Genomic DNA, 16,217 nt, shown 5'->3' on the forward strand with positions numbered 1-16,217 from the left:
CTGCCTTCGGCTCAGATCATGATCCCAGGGTCCTGGGATCGAGCCCCGCATCGAGCCCCGCATCGGGCTCCCTGCTCGGCGGGAGGCCTGCTTCTCCCTCTCCCATTCCCCCTGCTTGTGTTCCCTCTCTCGCTGTGTCTCTCTGTCAAATAAATAAAATCTTTTTAAAAAATTTTTTTTTCAGGTAAAATTTGATTTTTCTTTTTCTTCACCTCCACTCCCTTCCTTCTTCCCTTCACTGTTATCTTTACTTGGAGATTTATTTATTGCCCTGTACCAGGAGTAGCAAGGGACTGGCTCATTGATTCATTAGTTGATTAATTAATTTAACTTGTGTTTTGTAGGGGGAGTAAAGGATAAAATGTAATTGATTTTTGTTGTAGCTGTCACAGTGCAATGCAACAGCAATATCCCATAAGGCCAGGAGATGGTGGTGTTGTCCATAAGAGTAGACATTTAGCTGTTTTTCTGCATTGTTCAAACTGTTTTAAAGCCCTATGTATTTTTTTTTTTTAAGATTTTATTTATTTGAGAGAGAGAGAATGAGAGAGAGCACATGAGAGTGGGGAGGGTCAGAGGGAGAAGCAGACTCCCTGCCGAGCAGGGAGCCCGATGCGGGACTCGATCCAGGGACTCCAGGATCATGACCTGAGCCGAAGGCAGTCGCTTAACCAACTGAGCCACCCAGGCGCCCAAGCCCTATGTATTTTCAAAATCCACACAGAATCTAAACTTTTAAGATACCAAATTTTGGGTATCTTTTCCCAGTTTTTCTTTAAGAGGTTTTATGTATCTATATATCTATATCTATCCATTCTATCTATATCATATAAGGAATTAGACCTTTCTTCTCAAGGGTTTGGCACACATAGTGCATTTTTACAATGGGATTATGAACCTATAATTGATGTTACTTAAGGGGTTTTTTGTATCTCTTGTAGTGAAATTATAATAAGGTGACTAGGGAGAAGCTTTTTTCTCCCCTTTCAATTCCTCTTTTTAAAAACATCCTTTTGCTTTTCTCTCTTCTCCCCCACTACTGCTGTATTTACTGTGATATCTTAAGCATTTATAATAGACCCTTGTAATTTTTACTGCAAGATGCAATTGTTGAGTGTGAGATCTAATACTACACACAGAACTGCCTTACAAGTTTAATTGGTAGTTATAAATTTCTTACTTGGTGGATACTTTAAGCTCTGTCAGGTTCTTACACAGGACTAGCCTCAGAGTGGAAAGTTACCAATTAAACTCATTTACCAATGAGTGATTATTTTATCTAAGAATTATACTGTATAACTTAATGAAGTCAGCGAGGCTCTGGGGAGTGCTGTATTTCTTTCTTTTATTCTATGGCTTATTGCCCTCAGTTCAGTGTTGGCACTGTGATATTAATTCCACATCGTCTGAACTTACTGGGTTAACAGAACTATGATGAGTGTGATCACTGGAGACGTTCTTAGTGAGGAGTTGTACAAACGTTACAAAATGAATCCGGAAGGACGCTGAAACTAGTATCTACAAATTATTTACAACATGTTTGTATCCCAGGCCCTGATCTCTCTACTGGGAGAAGTCAGTGAGCAAAACCCATAAAAAAGTCCCTGTCCTCACGGGGCTTACAATGAAGATGGGAGGGTCTATTCAATAAATAATACGTTTAAGTAAATTATATGGTATATTGATGGCGATAGCTACCCCAAAAAGAGCAGAGGAGGGTCCGGGGGATGGTGTAGGGGCGAAGTCGGCGGGTCAGGAGAAACCGTGTGGAGTCTTGAACGAGACGCAGGACCCGCGCCCAGAGGGCTTTCCAACGGTGGGCGGGAGCAGGAGCGGTTTCACAGACGTTTATTAGGAATTTGCTCCAGGCTGGGTTCGAGCTCCTAATTAGACTCCCAGCGAGCCAATTCCAGGGGCATCCAGGGCCAGTGGCCTCCTAGCTTGGCGGGGGATGGCTGCGGTCGGCGCGGTCAGCTTGGCGGCGAAGCGCACGCCCGAGCTCCCGGTCGTGCGGACCCTGGCGGGGCGGCTCCGCAGCCCCGGCACTGAGCGCGCGGCTGGCGCGGGCGCGGGGCGGGGCCGGCGGACGCCATCGCGTCGCTACGGGCTGGCGGCAGCGGGCGGCCTGGTCAGGGCTGCCGCGGCGTCCTCGCCGCTCTTCACTCGCCCACGGCCGCCGGGCCCTCGCCCAGTCCCCCGCCTGGTTCAACACGGCGGCGCGCGCGGCCAGGTTGGGCGGGGCGGTTCCGGGGATGAAGAGGCGGCGGCGCGCCGAGACGATGTTCGGGAGCTGAGAATACGCCGGCACACGGCGCAGCGCTCCGCCGTCGCGCCGACCCGCGGGATGATGGCTCAGCCGGCGGGCCCCGCGGGCCCGGCAGGCGGCGGGGAGCCCCGGGCGGAGCCAGCGGGCGGCGAGGGGCCTCCGGGCCCCGGGGCGTCTGGTGGCCCGCCGGACGCGCTGAGCCTGGAGGAGATCCTGCGGCTCTACAACCAGCCCATCAACGAGGAGCAGGCGTGGGCCGTGTGCTACCAGTGCTGCGGGTCTCTGCGCGCCGCGTCCGCGGGCCACCTCCAGCCCCGTCGCCGCGTGCGCTCAGCCGCGCAGATCCGCGTCTGGAGGGACGGCGCCGTTACCTTGGCGCCCGACGATGCGGGAGAGCCGCAACCAGCTGCGGGTGAGGCCGCCGACCTGCGCCCCCACGGAGAACCCTCGCCGCGGCCCCCTTTCACTCGCAGCCCCGGGCCGGGCCCTTCCGCCCCGCGACCCCTACCTCCCACAGGAGGACCCCCTGCGGCCCCTTTTTCTCCTCGCATTCCTGGGCCCTGCCCTCCCGCCGCGCGACCCCCACCTCCGACAGGAGGACCCCCCCCAACGCGGCCCCCCTTTCCCCTCGCAGTCCCTGGGCCCTGCCCTTCCGCCCCGCGAACGCCCACCTCCCAAGGGAGACCCGGGAGGAGCCGGGCCTGGGGAGGGTGGGGGGCGGGGGGGAGGTGGAGGTGCTGGCGCTGTGGTCTAGCGGGGCCCCACGGAGGTCGGAGCAGGGGGTGGGGGCCGGCAGCGTCACAAAGGGGGATTGTGAAGGGAGCGTCCGGGCGGGCCTGCGCCCCGCAGTAGGGCCGCGGACCTGCCCAAGGTGCTGGTAATTGTACAGACTGTCATAGGAGAGCTGCCCGCGTCTTGTTTGGGAAATGGAGTGGGTTGGGTCCTTTTCATGATAAGCTATGTATACATACTTAGATGCCAGGGCTATTTACTTGGGATGTGGTAGGTGCTATGAAAGGTTCACGTGAGATCTCGTCAAGGGTAGTTAATTCTGCTGTCAGGAAAATTATACCTTTCAGAATGAGTAGTCAGCTAATAGTATTTTTAAAAATTTGGCAACAAATTCTTTCGGTTTGGAAATATAAAAAGCCCCGAGGAGAATTGGGAGAAACAGGAGGAGACGAAATAATGATTTCTAGCTCCTGAAAGTTATAAAATAACTACTATTTACCTGCGTGTTAAAATTTGTTGTGATGGAAAAACAGGCTTGTCAAGTCAAAAGTTGACAGGATGTCAGATAAACCAGATAAAATGGATTTCAGTTTGGTTATTGTCTAACGTAAATTCTTCGAGATTATCACCTACACGTTATTATGTAGCTAGGGCTTACTCAGAGATTTAGTGATGATGATGAGGGGATTGATAATAGGTGTCTCCTATCAGTTTTTATAATTCAGTCTTTTGAGAGGCAAGTATATTAAAAACATAGAGAAATAATCCGCCCTCACTTTTAGAAAGTTGATGGAAGTGTCAAAATGCTTAAGGTGAAAGATGTAATTCATTAGTCAGTAAAATGACATTTAATGCAAATCCTTATCTAAATTGATTAAAATAAAAAACATTCAAGATTTTAGTTATTATTTGTTTCACTTCCCCCAGAACATTAAAATGTGTGTGTGTTTCGGGGAAACACATTTTAGAACTTTCATTTACTTAAGTCTATTCTTCATAATTCTCTTGAAATTATTTTATTTCAAATCGTTTTTAGTTTATTTGATGTGTTTATTGTATTTATTGTATTTATTTATTTATTTTGACAGAGACACAGCGAGAGAGGGAACACAAGCAGGGGGAGTGGGAGAGGGAGAAGCAGGCTTCCTGCCCATGAGGGGCTCGATCCCAGGACCCTGGGATCATGACCTGAGCCAAAGGCAGAAGCTTAACGACTGAGCCACCCAGGCGCCCCAATGTGTTTATTGTTTTTAAACTTGGACAATGTTAGTGGGAAATACTTGGTATTATAATTTACTTACAACATATTAACATCATATGCCAAGATACATTTATTATAAAATATGGCAAAACCATGCCTTGGAATCTGGCATTTCAAGGGGAAAAATGGTTGTGTGCAACCCTCTTTAGAAGCAGCATTGGTAATGTTTGTTGACCTCTGGAAGAAACAAACAGGAGTTTACATTCTTTCCTATGAACTTTATCCCAGAAGAATGTGGTTTAAGTTATATTTATGGACCTACTAGTAGTTTGTCAAAGACTCATGTATTCTGATGAGAGTCAAAAAAAAAATCAGAATCTCATTTTGCAATCAATTATTATTGTATATTATTATTTTGTATCATTAGTGTGAGTGATACTATCTTGACCTCAATGTAATACTCTGTCTTTTTGGAGATAATAGTAGTTTCCCTGCAGTAGCGGTAATGAATTTATAATCCATCCTCTTCTTCCTTAGTTTGGCTCATGATCTCGGCTACCAGTTGTTGAGAGAGCCCAACCAAAGTTGTTGATAGTCTTGAGCACTTTAGGCTTGATCGATTAAAAATCTTTAGGAAGTTCATACTAAAATGTTGCTTACGTTAGTTTATTTCCTCCTAGGATTTAAGAGTAGTTGCATGGCTACAGAAGGCAGTGTCTTCTGAACACTTAATCTTGATTCTTAAAAATGCTGAGTAATTTAGTACTGTGCACATGTATAAATTCTATTTTTAAGGAAAAATGGTAATCATGACGTCTCAATTCTAAGAAGTACTTTTTCACTGTAGGATGTTTAATAGGATTGTATGTTGATTGGCAACAACATACAATCCTATTTATATTTTCACACAGTTTATCCATTGATTTATTTCCAAATGGAGGTTTAGGGAAGTTAAGGGACTTGCTTAAATTCATAGTGGTGACTTTGAATCAAATCCAGGTCTTTTAACCTCTAGGCTTATAAATAGATTTGGTTTGAATTTGGGTCCTTATTCCTCCCCTTCCTAGCTGAGTGACCTTGAATAAGTTCCCTAACCTCCCTTAATTAATGAATTAGAGACACTTAAGCTCTGCATATACAATCACCCTGAGTCCGGCCTTCTCATCTGTAAAATGAGAATAGATCACTTTTTCACGCGAGAGGGTTTAAGGGAGACGATGCATGTAAAGTGACTAAAGCAAGGCTTGTTATGTAGCAGATATTCAGTAATTTTTAGTTTCCTTTCTCCCCTAATTCTGTGTCCTTTTGCACCACCATGGTGCCTGTGGTCCTGCTGTCCTGCATTTTTATTAAAAATTGGAACACAAAGGTTTGGGTCAGGGTTTCTCATTCCCATTTTTGGCTGAATAATTCAGTATGGTGTTGGCCTGTGCCTGTGTAGGATGTTCAGCAGCATCCCACTGGATGCCAGTAACTACCCATCCCCTCCCCCAAGTCATGACAATCAAAAAAGTCCCTGGACATGGCCAAGTTTTCTCTGGGCAAAGTCATCCCCTGTTGAGAACCACAGGTCTAGCGGATGATGGGTGGTACACAGGATTGTGTTCAGTGTGGAGAATTGGATCCTGGCTGTAATCCTCGAGTGAGTGAATCTTTGCGCTGGCCACTCTTCCCTCTGCTCTTGAGTTGAATGAACAAGTGGTATCGCTCCCCTTAGTCCCATAGGAAGAAATAACCCCTCACATGCTTTCTTGACTTGTTTTGGGGGTGAATAGTAGTAATTGATTTTAGTTCTTGTTTACTTTTAACAGTGTTGCTACATCCAGAACATTCATATTCACTTTGAATTAAATTAGACATACCTATAAGAGAAATAGGAAAATGATGAAAGATGTGGGAGGCATGGAAATGAGACCAAAATGGGAAGAAGACAATGAAGAACAAGCAATTTTATTTAGCATTCTGATATAATCTAGTGCCATATACTAACATCGCCATGAAAGCAGTGTGATATAGGATTGAAGGAGATAAAGAAAAAGGAAAAAATTAGTTCTTTAGAGTATATCTTAAGAGTAAAAATGATTAAATTATGAAATAGGGTCTTAAGCAGCATATTTTATGAAGTATTTCTGTGATGACAGAAGGAAACATTGCTTAGAATCAAGAGGGCTTATGATTCTTCCTAGGTGTTTGACAACATTTTTATTTTCCCTAATGTTTATGTACATATAGTAAACCTTACTGTTTGATAAAAGTTTCTTATATGCAGGTTGATGCAGTTTTTGCTTTCACACATTTAATTAACAAGTTAAAGACACTCAGGCTCTGCATATACGGCCTGCTCTTTGTCACCACTATGCCTAACTGGCATTTGGAACTCATTTTATTATACACGTTATTTAGGAAGTAGTCACTGATGGAATTTAGGTTATATTCCAGACCTTCGCAAGATTAGAACTTTTTTTTCCTGGGATGCCACAGAGAATTATTAATAACAATAGTATTAGAGCTTAGAACCATTGTATGGTCTCAACAGCCTCTTAGGCCTTAATACCCATCTGACAAAAATAACATTTCAGATTTTGATTTCAAAATCTTTGATGTATCTTTAATGTTAGATGTATAAAGAACATTTAAAAAATTATGACCGCATCTTGATTTAAAATAATCTTAGATTGGTAATAGGTTTTCCTGGGAGGAACAATGAAAGCCTGGGTGCATACTAATAAAGGCATCCCTTGGTATAGGGAACATTGGGCTTTGTTTGGGATTTGAAAAGAGGACATGATCAGTCAAGCTTCTCAGTAAGTTTCATGCTAATTTGGTGGAAAAATGGTCTTGAAATAATATCTATTTGATTTTAAAGAGAGAACAAATACTTGTGGAGAAGGATGAGGTAGCGAAAACATGTTTACCATGTTATGTTTTAGTCAGATTGTGGCCAGCGGGAGCTCCTTCAGGTTGGCTCCTCTGTCCCTCCTTTTTTTTAAGATTTTATTTATTTGAGAGAGAGAGAATGAGAGAGAACACAAGCTGGGGGAGAAGCAGGGAGCCTGATGCAGGTCTCCATCCCAGGGTCCTGGGATGACCTGAGCTGAAGGCAGCCACATAACCGCTTAACCGACTGAGCCAACCAGTCATCTCCTGTGTGCCTTTGACATACAGCCATCCTTTTATGTTTTTGAGCACATCTTCACTTTCCGGCACTACAAGATGTTTTAAGGCTTACGACGTGTATTTTTCATCCCCGTCCTACAATCAGACATATCCCTAAGGAGCTCAGCACTGATTATGCTTGTTGATACTGGGGTTGTTTTGTTTTTAATATGGAAGAAGAATTGAAATAATAAAAGGTTTACTTATTTTTGATGTTCAAACTTTGTTAGATTTATGAAGTATCTCTTTTTGGTATCTTGCTTATATTGGCATGCCTACCACTGTCTGTATATTTGCTCATCCTTTCAACAGTTATGTAATGAATACCTTAGAGCCAAGTTGAATACAGAGGTTAAGAGAGAGCAGTCTGTACACACTGTTTATCAGAAGGGAGAGATACCTGGGAACAAAAGCCAGAGCAGCCAATATTGGGGTATCAGTTTGGATATACTGGAGATGAGGGGAGGTCAGTGAAATGTGGCCTAGAGTCAAGTATGGATTGACTGAGATATGTGGATGGTCAAGAACTGGTTTGGACAAATCTTGTGATCATTGGCCTTCCTCTTATAAGTCTTATGGATACTCTGGGCTAGTGGTGCCTGTCCTTAAAGCTGCAGCGGAACCATGCAGAATGTTGGCGATCAACCACATTTGAAATAGTTCCCCATTTTGTAAACATACATCCTCATTACTGCTCTGCAGTACAGCATGTGGATAAAATACACTCTTGTGATATGCTCATAAAATGTCTTAACCAAGCAAACAAAAGAGATGAAAACTAAATATCACTGGGTAAATGGTTTTTGGTTTTGGCTAAGTATTTCAGACTGTTGCATGGAATCATGAATACTTTAGGGACCAGAAGAATACTGATTTATATAAAGCCATGCAAATTAATTGAGAAAGCCAGTAATATTTTCCCTAATTCTAACTTCTGTGTAGTTACTTTTGAGTGGTAGAACAGGTAAGATTTGTTTATTCATTCATTGAATTTATTGGGCTTATCTGGTTCAGCCTTTGCCCTTCTCAGGTCAATATCTCACCGGCATTCTATTGATTTTTAAATGTATGAAGGATAGACATTCCATGACACCCTGTTCTGTTTTGCTGCTGGTATTGCCCTCATCATACAAAGAAAATACATTAAGAAAATGTCCTATAAGCAGTGTCCTTTAAGCAATTTAAGCAAATTTCAACTAGTTGTGTAGGAGTTCAATAGTATTTTTTTGTTTAAGCACATTTTATCTAGTTGCATGAGAGTTCAATAGGTTTTTTTGTTTTAGTGATGATTGCCTGGTAATGAAATGTTGGTAGGATCTCTTAAACATTTTTTGGGGGTATGTTGTATTAATTCAATCTTACTTTTCTTCTAAAAAAAATAATTTCTTTTGACATTTCCTTCTCAAAACTTATTTCTTGGACTTTCCCCGGTTTTTTCACAAGTTTTTCCTTTTTTTGGAAGTTCAGCATACATACAGGAAAGTGCACAAATCATTAATAATACAACCCTGTAAACACCAACCTGATTGAGGACAAAGGAGCATTACAAGTAGCCTACAAGTCTTCCACATATATAATCATTGGCTTAGTTTTTATCACCACGGATTGGGCTTGCTTGTTTGTAAACTTTGTATGTATAGAATCTTATAATATGTGTTTATTGTGTCTGCCTTCTTTTGTTCAAAATTATGTTTGTGAGATAAACTACTTGTTATTGCATCTAGCATTAATTGGTTTTCATTGCTATATGGTATTCAATTGTATGAAAATACCAAAATTCGTTTACCCAGCCTGCTGTGGATGGTCATATGAATTGTTTGGAGTTTTAGCTCTTATTTTAAATAATACCACTATAAACTCTCTTGAATATATGTATGCACTTCTGGTAGGTATATATCTAGTAAAATTGCTGGGTTGTTGCCCATGTGTCTCTTAAGTTTCAGTAGATATTGCCAAGTAGTTTTCCAAAGTGGTTTTTCAGGTTACCTTTCTTATTAGCAATGTGTCTGTTGTACCACATCCACTGTACTATTTGGGAATGTAATTAAAAAAAAGAAAAGTTTACCTATTTTGGCAGGTATGTTATGGTACATGTTTCATAATGGCTTTGAGTTGCATTTATCTGATGGCTAATCATGTTGAATGCCTTTTCATAGTTTTATTGGCCATGATGATATCTCTTTTGTGAAATTCCTGTTCAGGTCTTTTGACTATTTGTCTAGTATTTTTTTTCTTTCTTTCTTTTTTTAATAACATATAATGTATTATTTGTTTCAGGGGTACAGGTCTGTAATTCATCAGTCTTAACACACAGCGCTCACCACAACACATACCCTCCCCAATGCCCATCACCCAGCCACCCCCTCCCCCCACCCCCTCCCCTCCAGCAACCCTCAGTAGTATTTTTTTCTTATAAAACATAAATGTTACCATTTTAACCATTTAATTAAAGGCATTAATTACATTCACAATGTTGTACGACCATCACCACTATTTCCAGAATTTTTCATCACACAAACAGAAACTCTGTACCCATTAAGCAGTAACTGCCCATTCTCAATTTCCCCTAGGCCCTGGTAACCTCTAATCAATTTATATTTTTTGTCTTTTCTTATTATTATATGTTATGATTTTTATATATTCTCATACAAGCCATTTGCCAGTTATATATGTTATAGATATCTTCTCCCAACTCTGTAGCTTTCCTTTTCATGTTAATGGTATGTTTTGATGAATAGAAGTTTTGATACATCACATTTTTATTATCATTGGATTCAAATATCTTTCTGATTTTCTTTGTTATTTCTTCTTTGATTCATGCATTATTCTGTCAATTTTTACTTATATATGGAGGCTATATTGTTAGGTGCATACCCATTTAAGGTTATAATATCTTCATGGTGGTTTTACCCTTTTATCAATGTGGCTATAGTTGACATGTATATGGTTACACCAGCTTTCCTTTTTTTTTTTTTTTTTAAAACACCAGATTTGTTTGATTAATCTTTGCATGGTATATTCCTTCCCATAATTTTACTTTCAAGTTTTTAGCATTCTTACATTTAAGGTGCGTCTTTTACAAGCAGGATATAGTTTGGATTTGTTGTTTATGTAATATAATGATCATTAATTTTAAATTGGATTCCTTATTCTGTTTACATTTAATATAATTACTTGGGTTTGAAAATATACCATCTTACTATCTGCTTTCTATTTGTCCCACCAGGTCTGTATTCATTTTCTCTCCCTTACCTTCTTTTTGGTTAAGAATTTTTTTAATTGCTAAAATTTTCTCCTTCATTAGCTGGCTTACTGTACATTCCTTTACTATTCTTTTAGTAGTTACTTTACAACATGCATTGTTGAATTTTTATTAAAGTCTATATAAATTACTTACTGTATTACTCTCCAGACAATGCAAAGATCATAGAACATTCTAACTTCTTGTATCTCCTTCTGTTGTTGTATGATTGTTGATGTGTATTTTAGTTTATCATAGATTTTAAATATAAGACAATGTTTTTGTACGATTTAATATTCATTTAGATTTTCCACATATTTGCCCTTTCCATGCTCTGTGTTTCTTTCTGCATTACTTTCTTTTGGGATCCATTTTCCTCCTGCCTGAAGAACTCCTTTAGTATTTACTTTAGTGCAGGTCTGCCACTGTTAAATTCACCCAGAATTCAGTAAAAAAAATGGCTAAATTCATTCAGTCAAAAAAAAAAGGAAAGCTGGTGTAACCCTATACATGTCAACTATAGCCACATTGATAAAAGGATAAAACCACCATGAAGATATTATAATCTTAAATGGGCATGCACCTAATTAATTAATTAATTTGTAGAGGGCGAGAGAGGTGGGGATGAGGGACAGAGGGAGAGGGAGAGAGAATCTTAAGCAGGCTCCACGCCCAGCACAGAGCCCGATGTGGGGCTCCATCTCCTGACCCTGAGATCATGACCTGAGGTGAAATCAAGAGTTAGACACCTAATCAACTGAGTCACCCAGGCGCCCCGATTTTGTTTTCCTTTTAACAGCAAATTTTAATTAAGATGTAACTCATAGAAAAGTGCATAAATGATGAATTTTCACAATGTGAATACACTCATGTAACCAGAATACAGATCAAGGAACAGAATGTTATTAGCATCCCAGCAGGCCTGTTTGTGAACACTTTCAGTCACCAACCACCACTAAGTCACCACCAAGTCACCACTATCATGACTTTTTTTTTTTAAGATTTTATTTATTTATTTGACAGACACAGCGAGACAGGGAGCACAAGCAGGGGGAGTGGGAGAGGGAGAAGCAGGCTTCCCGTGGAGCGGGGAGCCCGATGTGGAGCTCGATCCCAGAACCCTGGGATCATGACCTGAGCTGAAGGCAGATGCTTAACGACTGAGCCACCCAGGCACCCCTATCATGACTTCTAACATCATAAGTTTTGCCTATATTTGAACTTAGGTATATAGAATCAAGTAGTATTATACTACCTAATGTCTTAACTTTTTTTCTCTGAACTTTGTGAGATTGATCCATATTGTTGCATATAGTTGTAGTTTGTTCATTCACATTTTAGTATCATATTCCCTTGTATGAATATACCATAATTTATCCATGGATGTTTGATTTTTTGGATCTTACATTTGGGTATTCAGGTATTGGGAATTATGGATAATGCTGTTGTGAACATTAGTAAGCATGTTTTTGGTGAACAAATGTAGCATTTGTGTTGAGTATATACCAGAAAGTGGAATTGCTAGTTCATAGTGTATGGGTATTTTCAGTATTAGTAGGTACTGCCAAAAGTTTTCCATAATGATTGCACCTCACAAACTTTATTTTCTTTTTTAATTTGAATTTTTTAAAAGTTTTTGTTTAATTCTAGTTGACAAACAGTGTTATATTAGTTTCAGGTGTACAAACAGTGATTCAGCATTTCCATATATTACCTGGCACTCATCAGGACAAGTGCACTCCTCAATCCCCATCACCTATTTAACTTATTCCCCCACCCATCTCCCCTCTGGTAACCATCCATTTGTTCTCTATAATTAAGTTTGTTTTTTGATTTGTGTCTCTCTCTTTTTTTCCCCTTTGCTCATTTGTTTTGTTTCTTAAATTCCACATATGAGTGAAATCATATGATATTTGTCTTTCTCTGAGTTATTTTGCATAGCATTATACTCTCTAGCTCCATCCATGTCATTCCAAATGGCAAGATTTCATTCTTTTTCATGGCTCAGTGATATTCCATAATATATACAATATATATTTTTATATATTGTATATATTTATATATATATATAAATACACACACACACCACTTTTTTTTTTATCCATTCATCAGTTGATGGACACAGAACTGCTTCCATATCTTGGCTATTGTAAATAATGCTGCTGTAAACATAGTGGTGTGTATCCCTTTGAATTAATTTTTTGTATTTTTGGGGTAAATACCAGTAGTGTGATTTATGGGTGATAGGGTAGTTCCATTTTTAACTTTTTGAGGAACCTCCACACTGTTTTCCACAGTGGCTGTACCAGTTTGCATTCTCACCAACAGTGCACAATTGTTTCTTTTTCTCCGCATCCTCGCCAACACCTGTTTCTTGTGTTCTTGATTTTAGCCACTCTGACAGGTGTGAGGTGGGACTACCTCGTTGTAGTTTTGATTTGCATTTCCCTTATGCACCTCACAAACTTTAAAACATTAAAACCAATCCGGGACATTGGTATAAATTTAATAAGGATTTGACTAGTGTCGTGTATATGGGAAGTCTATATCCCTAATAATAGTGGGATTTGCGGGTCCATATTTAACTTCTGAAAACTAACTCTCAGATCTTTTTGTGCTACTTATGCTAATGCATTTTTAAAAATTTGGGGTCTGTTGTCTTTTTCCCTCATCTTCCCATTTTCTTCATGGCCTAGTCTAACTGAAGGCCAAATTTATATCTAGTATATTCTTTAATACCTTGTATTCTTGAGAGATAAAGATGTATATAGACTAGACATAGCTGATGAGTAGTGGTAGAATGCCGCACTAACAGTCACCACGGGTTGTCGGTTCTGGGTTTGGCTGCTTCTTCCTGGATTTTAGTGATAATACCGTATTAGAGGAATCTCCCATTACACCATTTCATTTATTCATTCCACCAGCACATGAGTGCCTTCAAAGTGCACTGTACTAGATTTGAAGACACAAAGAAAAAGTGCACCCATACCTTCAAGAAGATCACAGGTGCATAAGCTAACACTTACAGTATAGTTGCAGTAATTCTAAAGTAATAGAGACATGTACAGAAAACTGTGTGAGCCCAAGGGTGAGGGCGACTGACTGCTGGTATGATATAGGGCAGGTTTCACAAAAGAGACCGATTTTCTGGAGAGGCTTTGAAGGATGAGCAGTGGGATAAAAGGAGGACACTTAGGCAGAAGCAGAAATGTGGAAAACTATTCCAAGAACAGTAGTACGTGGATCGTAGAATGGCATTTGTGCTGACGCCCACTTCCCCATACCAAAAGCAGACACTGTTTGATCAGTCATTGCATTTTTGCTGCTAAATTTATAAGCAGCTTCAGAGTTCTCAGCTGTGCTTCAGGCAGCCACTACCAGTGATTTGTGGAGTTGGCACGTGAGGTTGAACCTGTTTGTCTTCTTTGCAGTGGGCGTCCACTGTGCCTGGAGCATAGGATGTGTGGGGGCGCGGTGGAGAATGAGACAGGCTAGAAACGTATGTTGACTGGGACCAGGTTATGAAGGACATTTTTGTGCCGTACTGTTGAGTTTGTATTTATAGCCTGTATAGGCAACGGAGAGCCATATAAGGCTTTTAAGCAGGAAAATGCTTACAAGCAGATTTCTCTTTTGGGAAAGATGACTATGGGAGTTTTGGAGAAGGTGGATTGAATTGGGTAAAAACAAGGGCAGAGATACCAGTAGGCATTTCATACTATCGTTAGATCTTAGTAGCCTTTAAGTTGCCTAACCAGTTGGGAGTATTATGGCTCCTCAGATAGGAGATGTTGGAGGTCTGAACGAGGGCAGTAGAAATGGGGAGAAAGTCAGATTGAGAATGATCTAGGAAATAGTACAGGACATGGCCCTTTAGGTTTTGGTATGGGGGTGAGAAAGAGGAAGGACTCTTGGAAGGCTCTCAGACTTCCCACCTGGGTGCCTGGCTGCTGGGAAGGCAGGAGAGGCAGCATAGGGTGGGAAGATGATGACTTATACTTGTTAGAAATTAAATTGGCCTGGAAAAAATATTTTTCCAGTGGAGTCATATTTATTCCTACCAAGTTCCTTTGCTCTTCCAGAAGGTTGCAGATCACCTGTTGAATGTCACATGGTAACAGATATATGAGAGTAGGCAGCAGAAGGTGTGGTTTTAATTCTCAGCTCTGACGCTTGTTATTGTAACATACTGGGGTAAGTGAATAGGGGTGGCAGTTACGGTGCTATAACTAAAGGCATTTGTGTTCAGAGATAGAAGTACCTGAGATACCTTGCTGGAAGGGTTCTGTTGGCTAGGATGGTCTCCTTCATGATCAGATGCCAGAGTGGGAGAGGAGATTCTAAGGAGAATAACACAGTGGCGCTTATGAAATACATGAAAACCAGAATTCATTTGCTGGGGAATACAAAACTGTTTAGAATTGGCACTTGCTACTAGACCTCTTTTTAGGATTTGGATTGGGGAAGTTCCCCTCCACGTTCTCCTTATTCTTGAATAAAGTGGTAGAGTGCTGTGTGATCTCAGTGTATTTTTGAGGTCTCATGAAATTTAAGCAATTAGTGTTTGAATTAATATCACTAGGGAAAAATTTTAATGCAAGTCCACACTGTTTACAGAAAGAACCACAACTTCCATCATCCCGTCCTCTAACACAGGAGTGTCAGGAATGTGGCTTCTGCATTGTCACTCCCTTCTGTTCCCATGGCAAACATTGCTAAATGGCCATGGGCATCTCCCACCCCATACTTGCCCTCACAGCTCTTTTGAGGATAGCATTCTAGACTGTCACTATCATTTAGTTTGAATTGGCACAAGAGATGAAACCTTTTTGCTATACAAGTTTTGAGTGTTGCCATATTACATAAAATAGGCAAAAGTAATACTTGAGTTTTATTGAAAACAGTTATGCTGAAATTATTTTTTAGTGGAAAATACTTGATATTTAATGATATTTGTTCTGTGAGATGATATAAAGTTTGGTTAATTGAGGTTGCTGAATAGGAAGAAAAAATAATACTAATAATTAAGAAAACATATTTTTTATATGTTTTATATGAACCCCATGTGGGGCTCAAACTCACAACCCCAAGATCAAGAGTCACATGCTTCTCTGACGGAGCCAGCTGGGCACCCCAAGAAAACATATTTTTAAAACTTTCATTTCACAACAAGATCAGTTACAAATTGGCCACTCTAGTACCATGGAATAGGTTGGAAGGGTTTGGGGTCTGGGCCAAACTTCTCCAAGATTGGGGGTGGCCATGACGGTGGTGAGGCCTACCATCAGGGAGGGCTGGAAATCAGGGGTGTTTGGTACAACAGCCAGGCCCCAAGAAATCCATTCATCATCTGATGAGCAAGCAGAGCCAGAAAGGGCAGACAGTAGCTGCAGATAAGAGCCAGTAAGTGGTCTCTGCTGGGGAAGTCTGGTAGTTGGTTTTAGCCACTGATAGGAGGTCCAAGGGCTAGACTCTAGTCCCAAGGAAAGTGACTGGCAATAAGAAGCCATGTTTTTTGGGACGCCTGGGTGGCTCAGTTGGTTAAGAGTCCGAGTCTTGATTTTGGCTCAGGTCATGATCTCAAGTTTGTGAGATCGATCCCCTGCATCAGGCTCTGAGCT

General features: G+C 40.9%; 1 protein-coding gene across 1 annotated transcript in view; it reads left to right on the forward strand.

The window, feature by feature from the left end:
• The first annotated feature begins 2,094 nt into the window (after window positions 1–2,094).
• Window positions 2,095–16,217, forward strand: part of SPIRE1 (spire type actin nucleation factor 1) — a 170,636-nt gene continuing 156,513 nt past the window's right edge. Inside the window, exon 1 of the mRNA XM_081802551.1 lies at window positions 2,095–2,678. Within this exon, the coding sequence (XP_081658677.1) occupies window positions 2,345–2,678 (334 nt within the window). The 5' untranslated portion in view covers window positions 2,095–2,344. The remainder of the gene's footprint in view (window positions 2,679–16,217) is intronic.

This window comes from Leptonychotes weddellii, chromosome 13 (genome assembly GCF_054177405.1).
Source record: "Leptonychotes weddellii isolate Sample4059 chromosome 13, ASM5417740v2, whole genome shotgun sequence".
Taxonomy (NCBI): domain Eukaryota; kingdom Metazoa; phylum Chordata; class Mammalia; order Carnivora; family Phocidae; genus Leptonychotes; species Leptonychotes weddellii.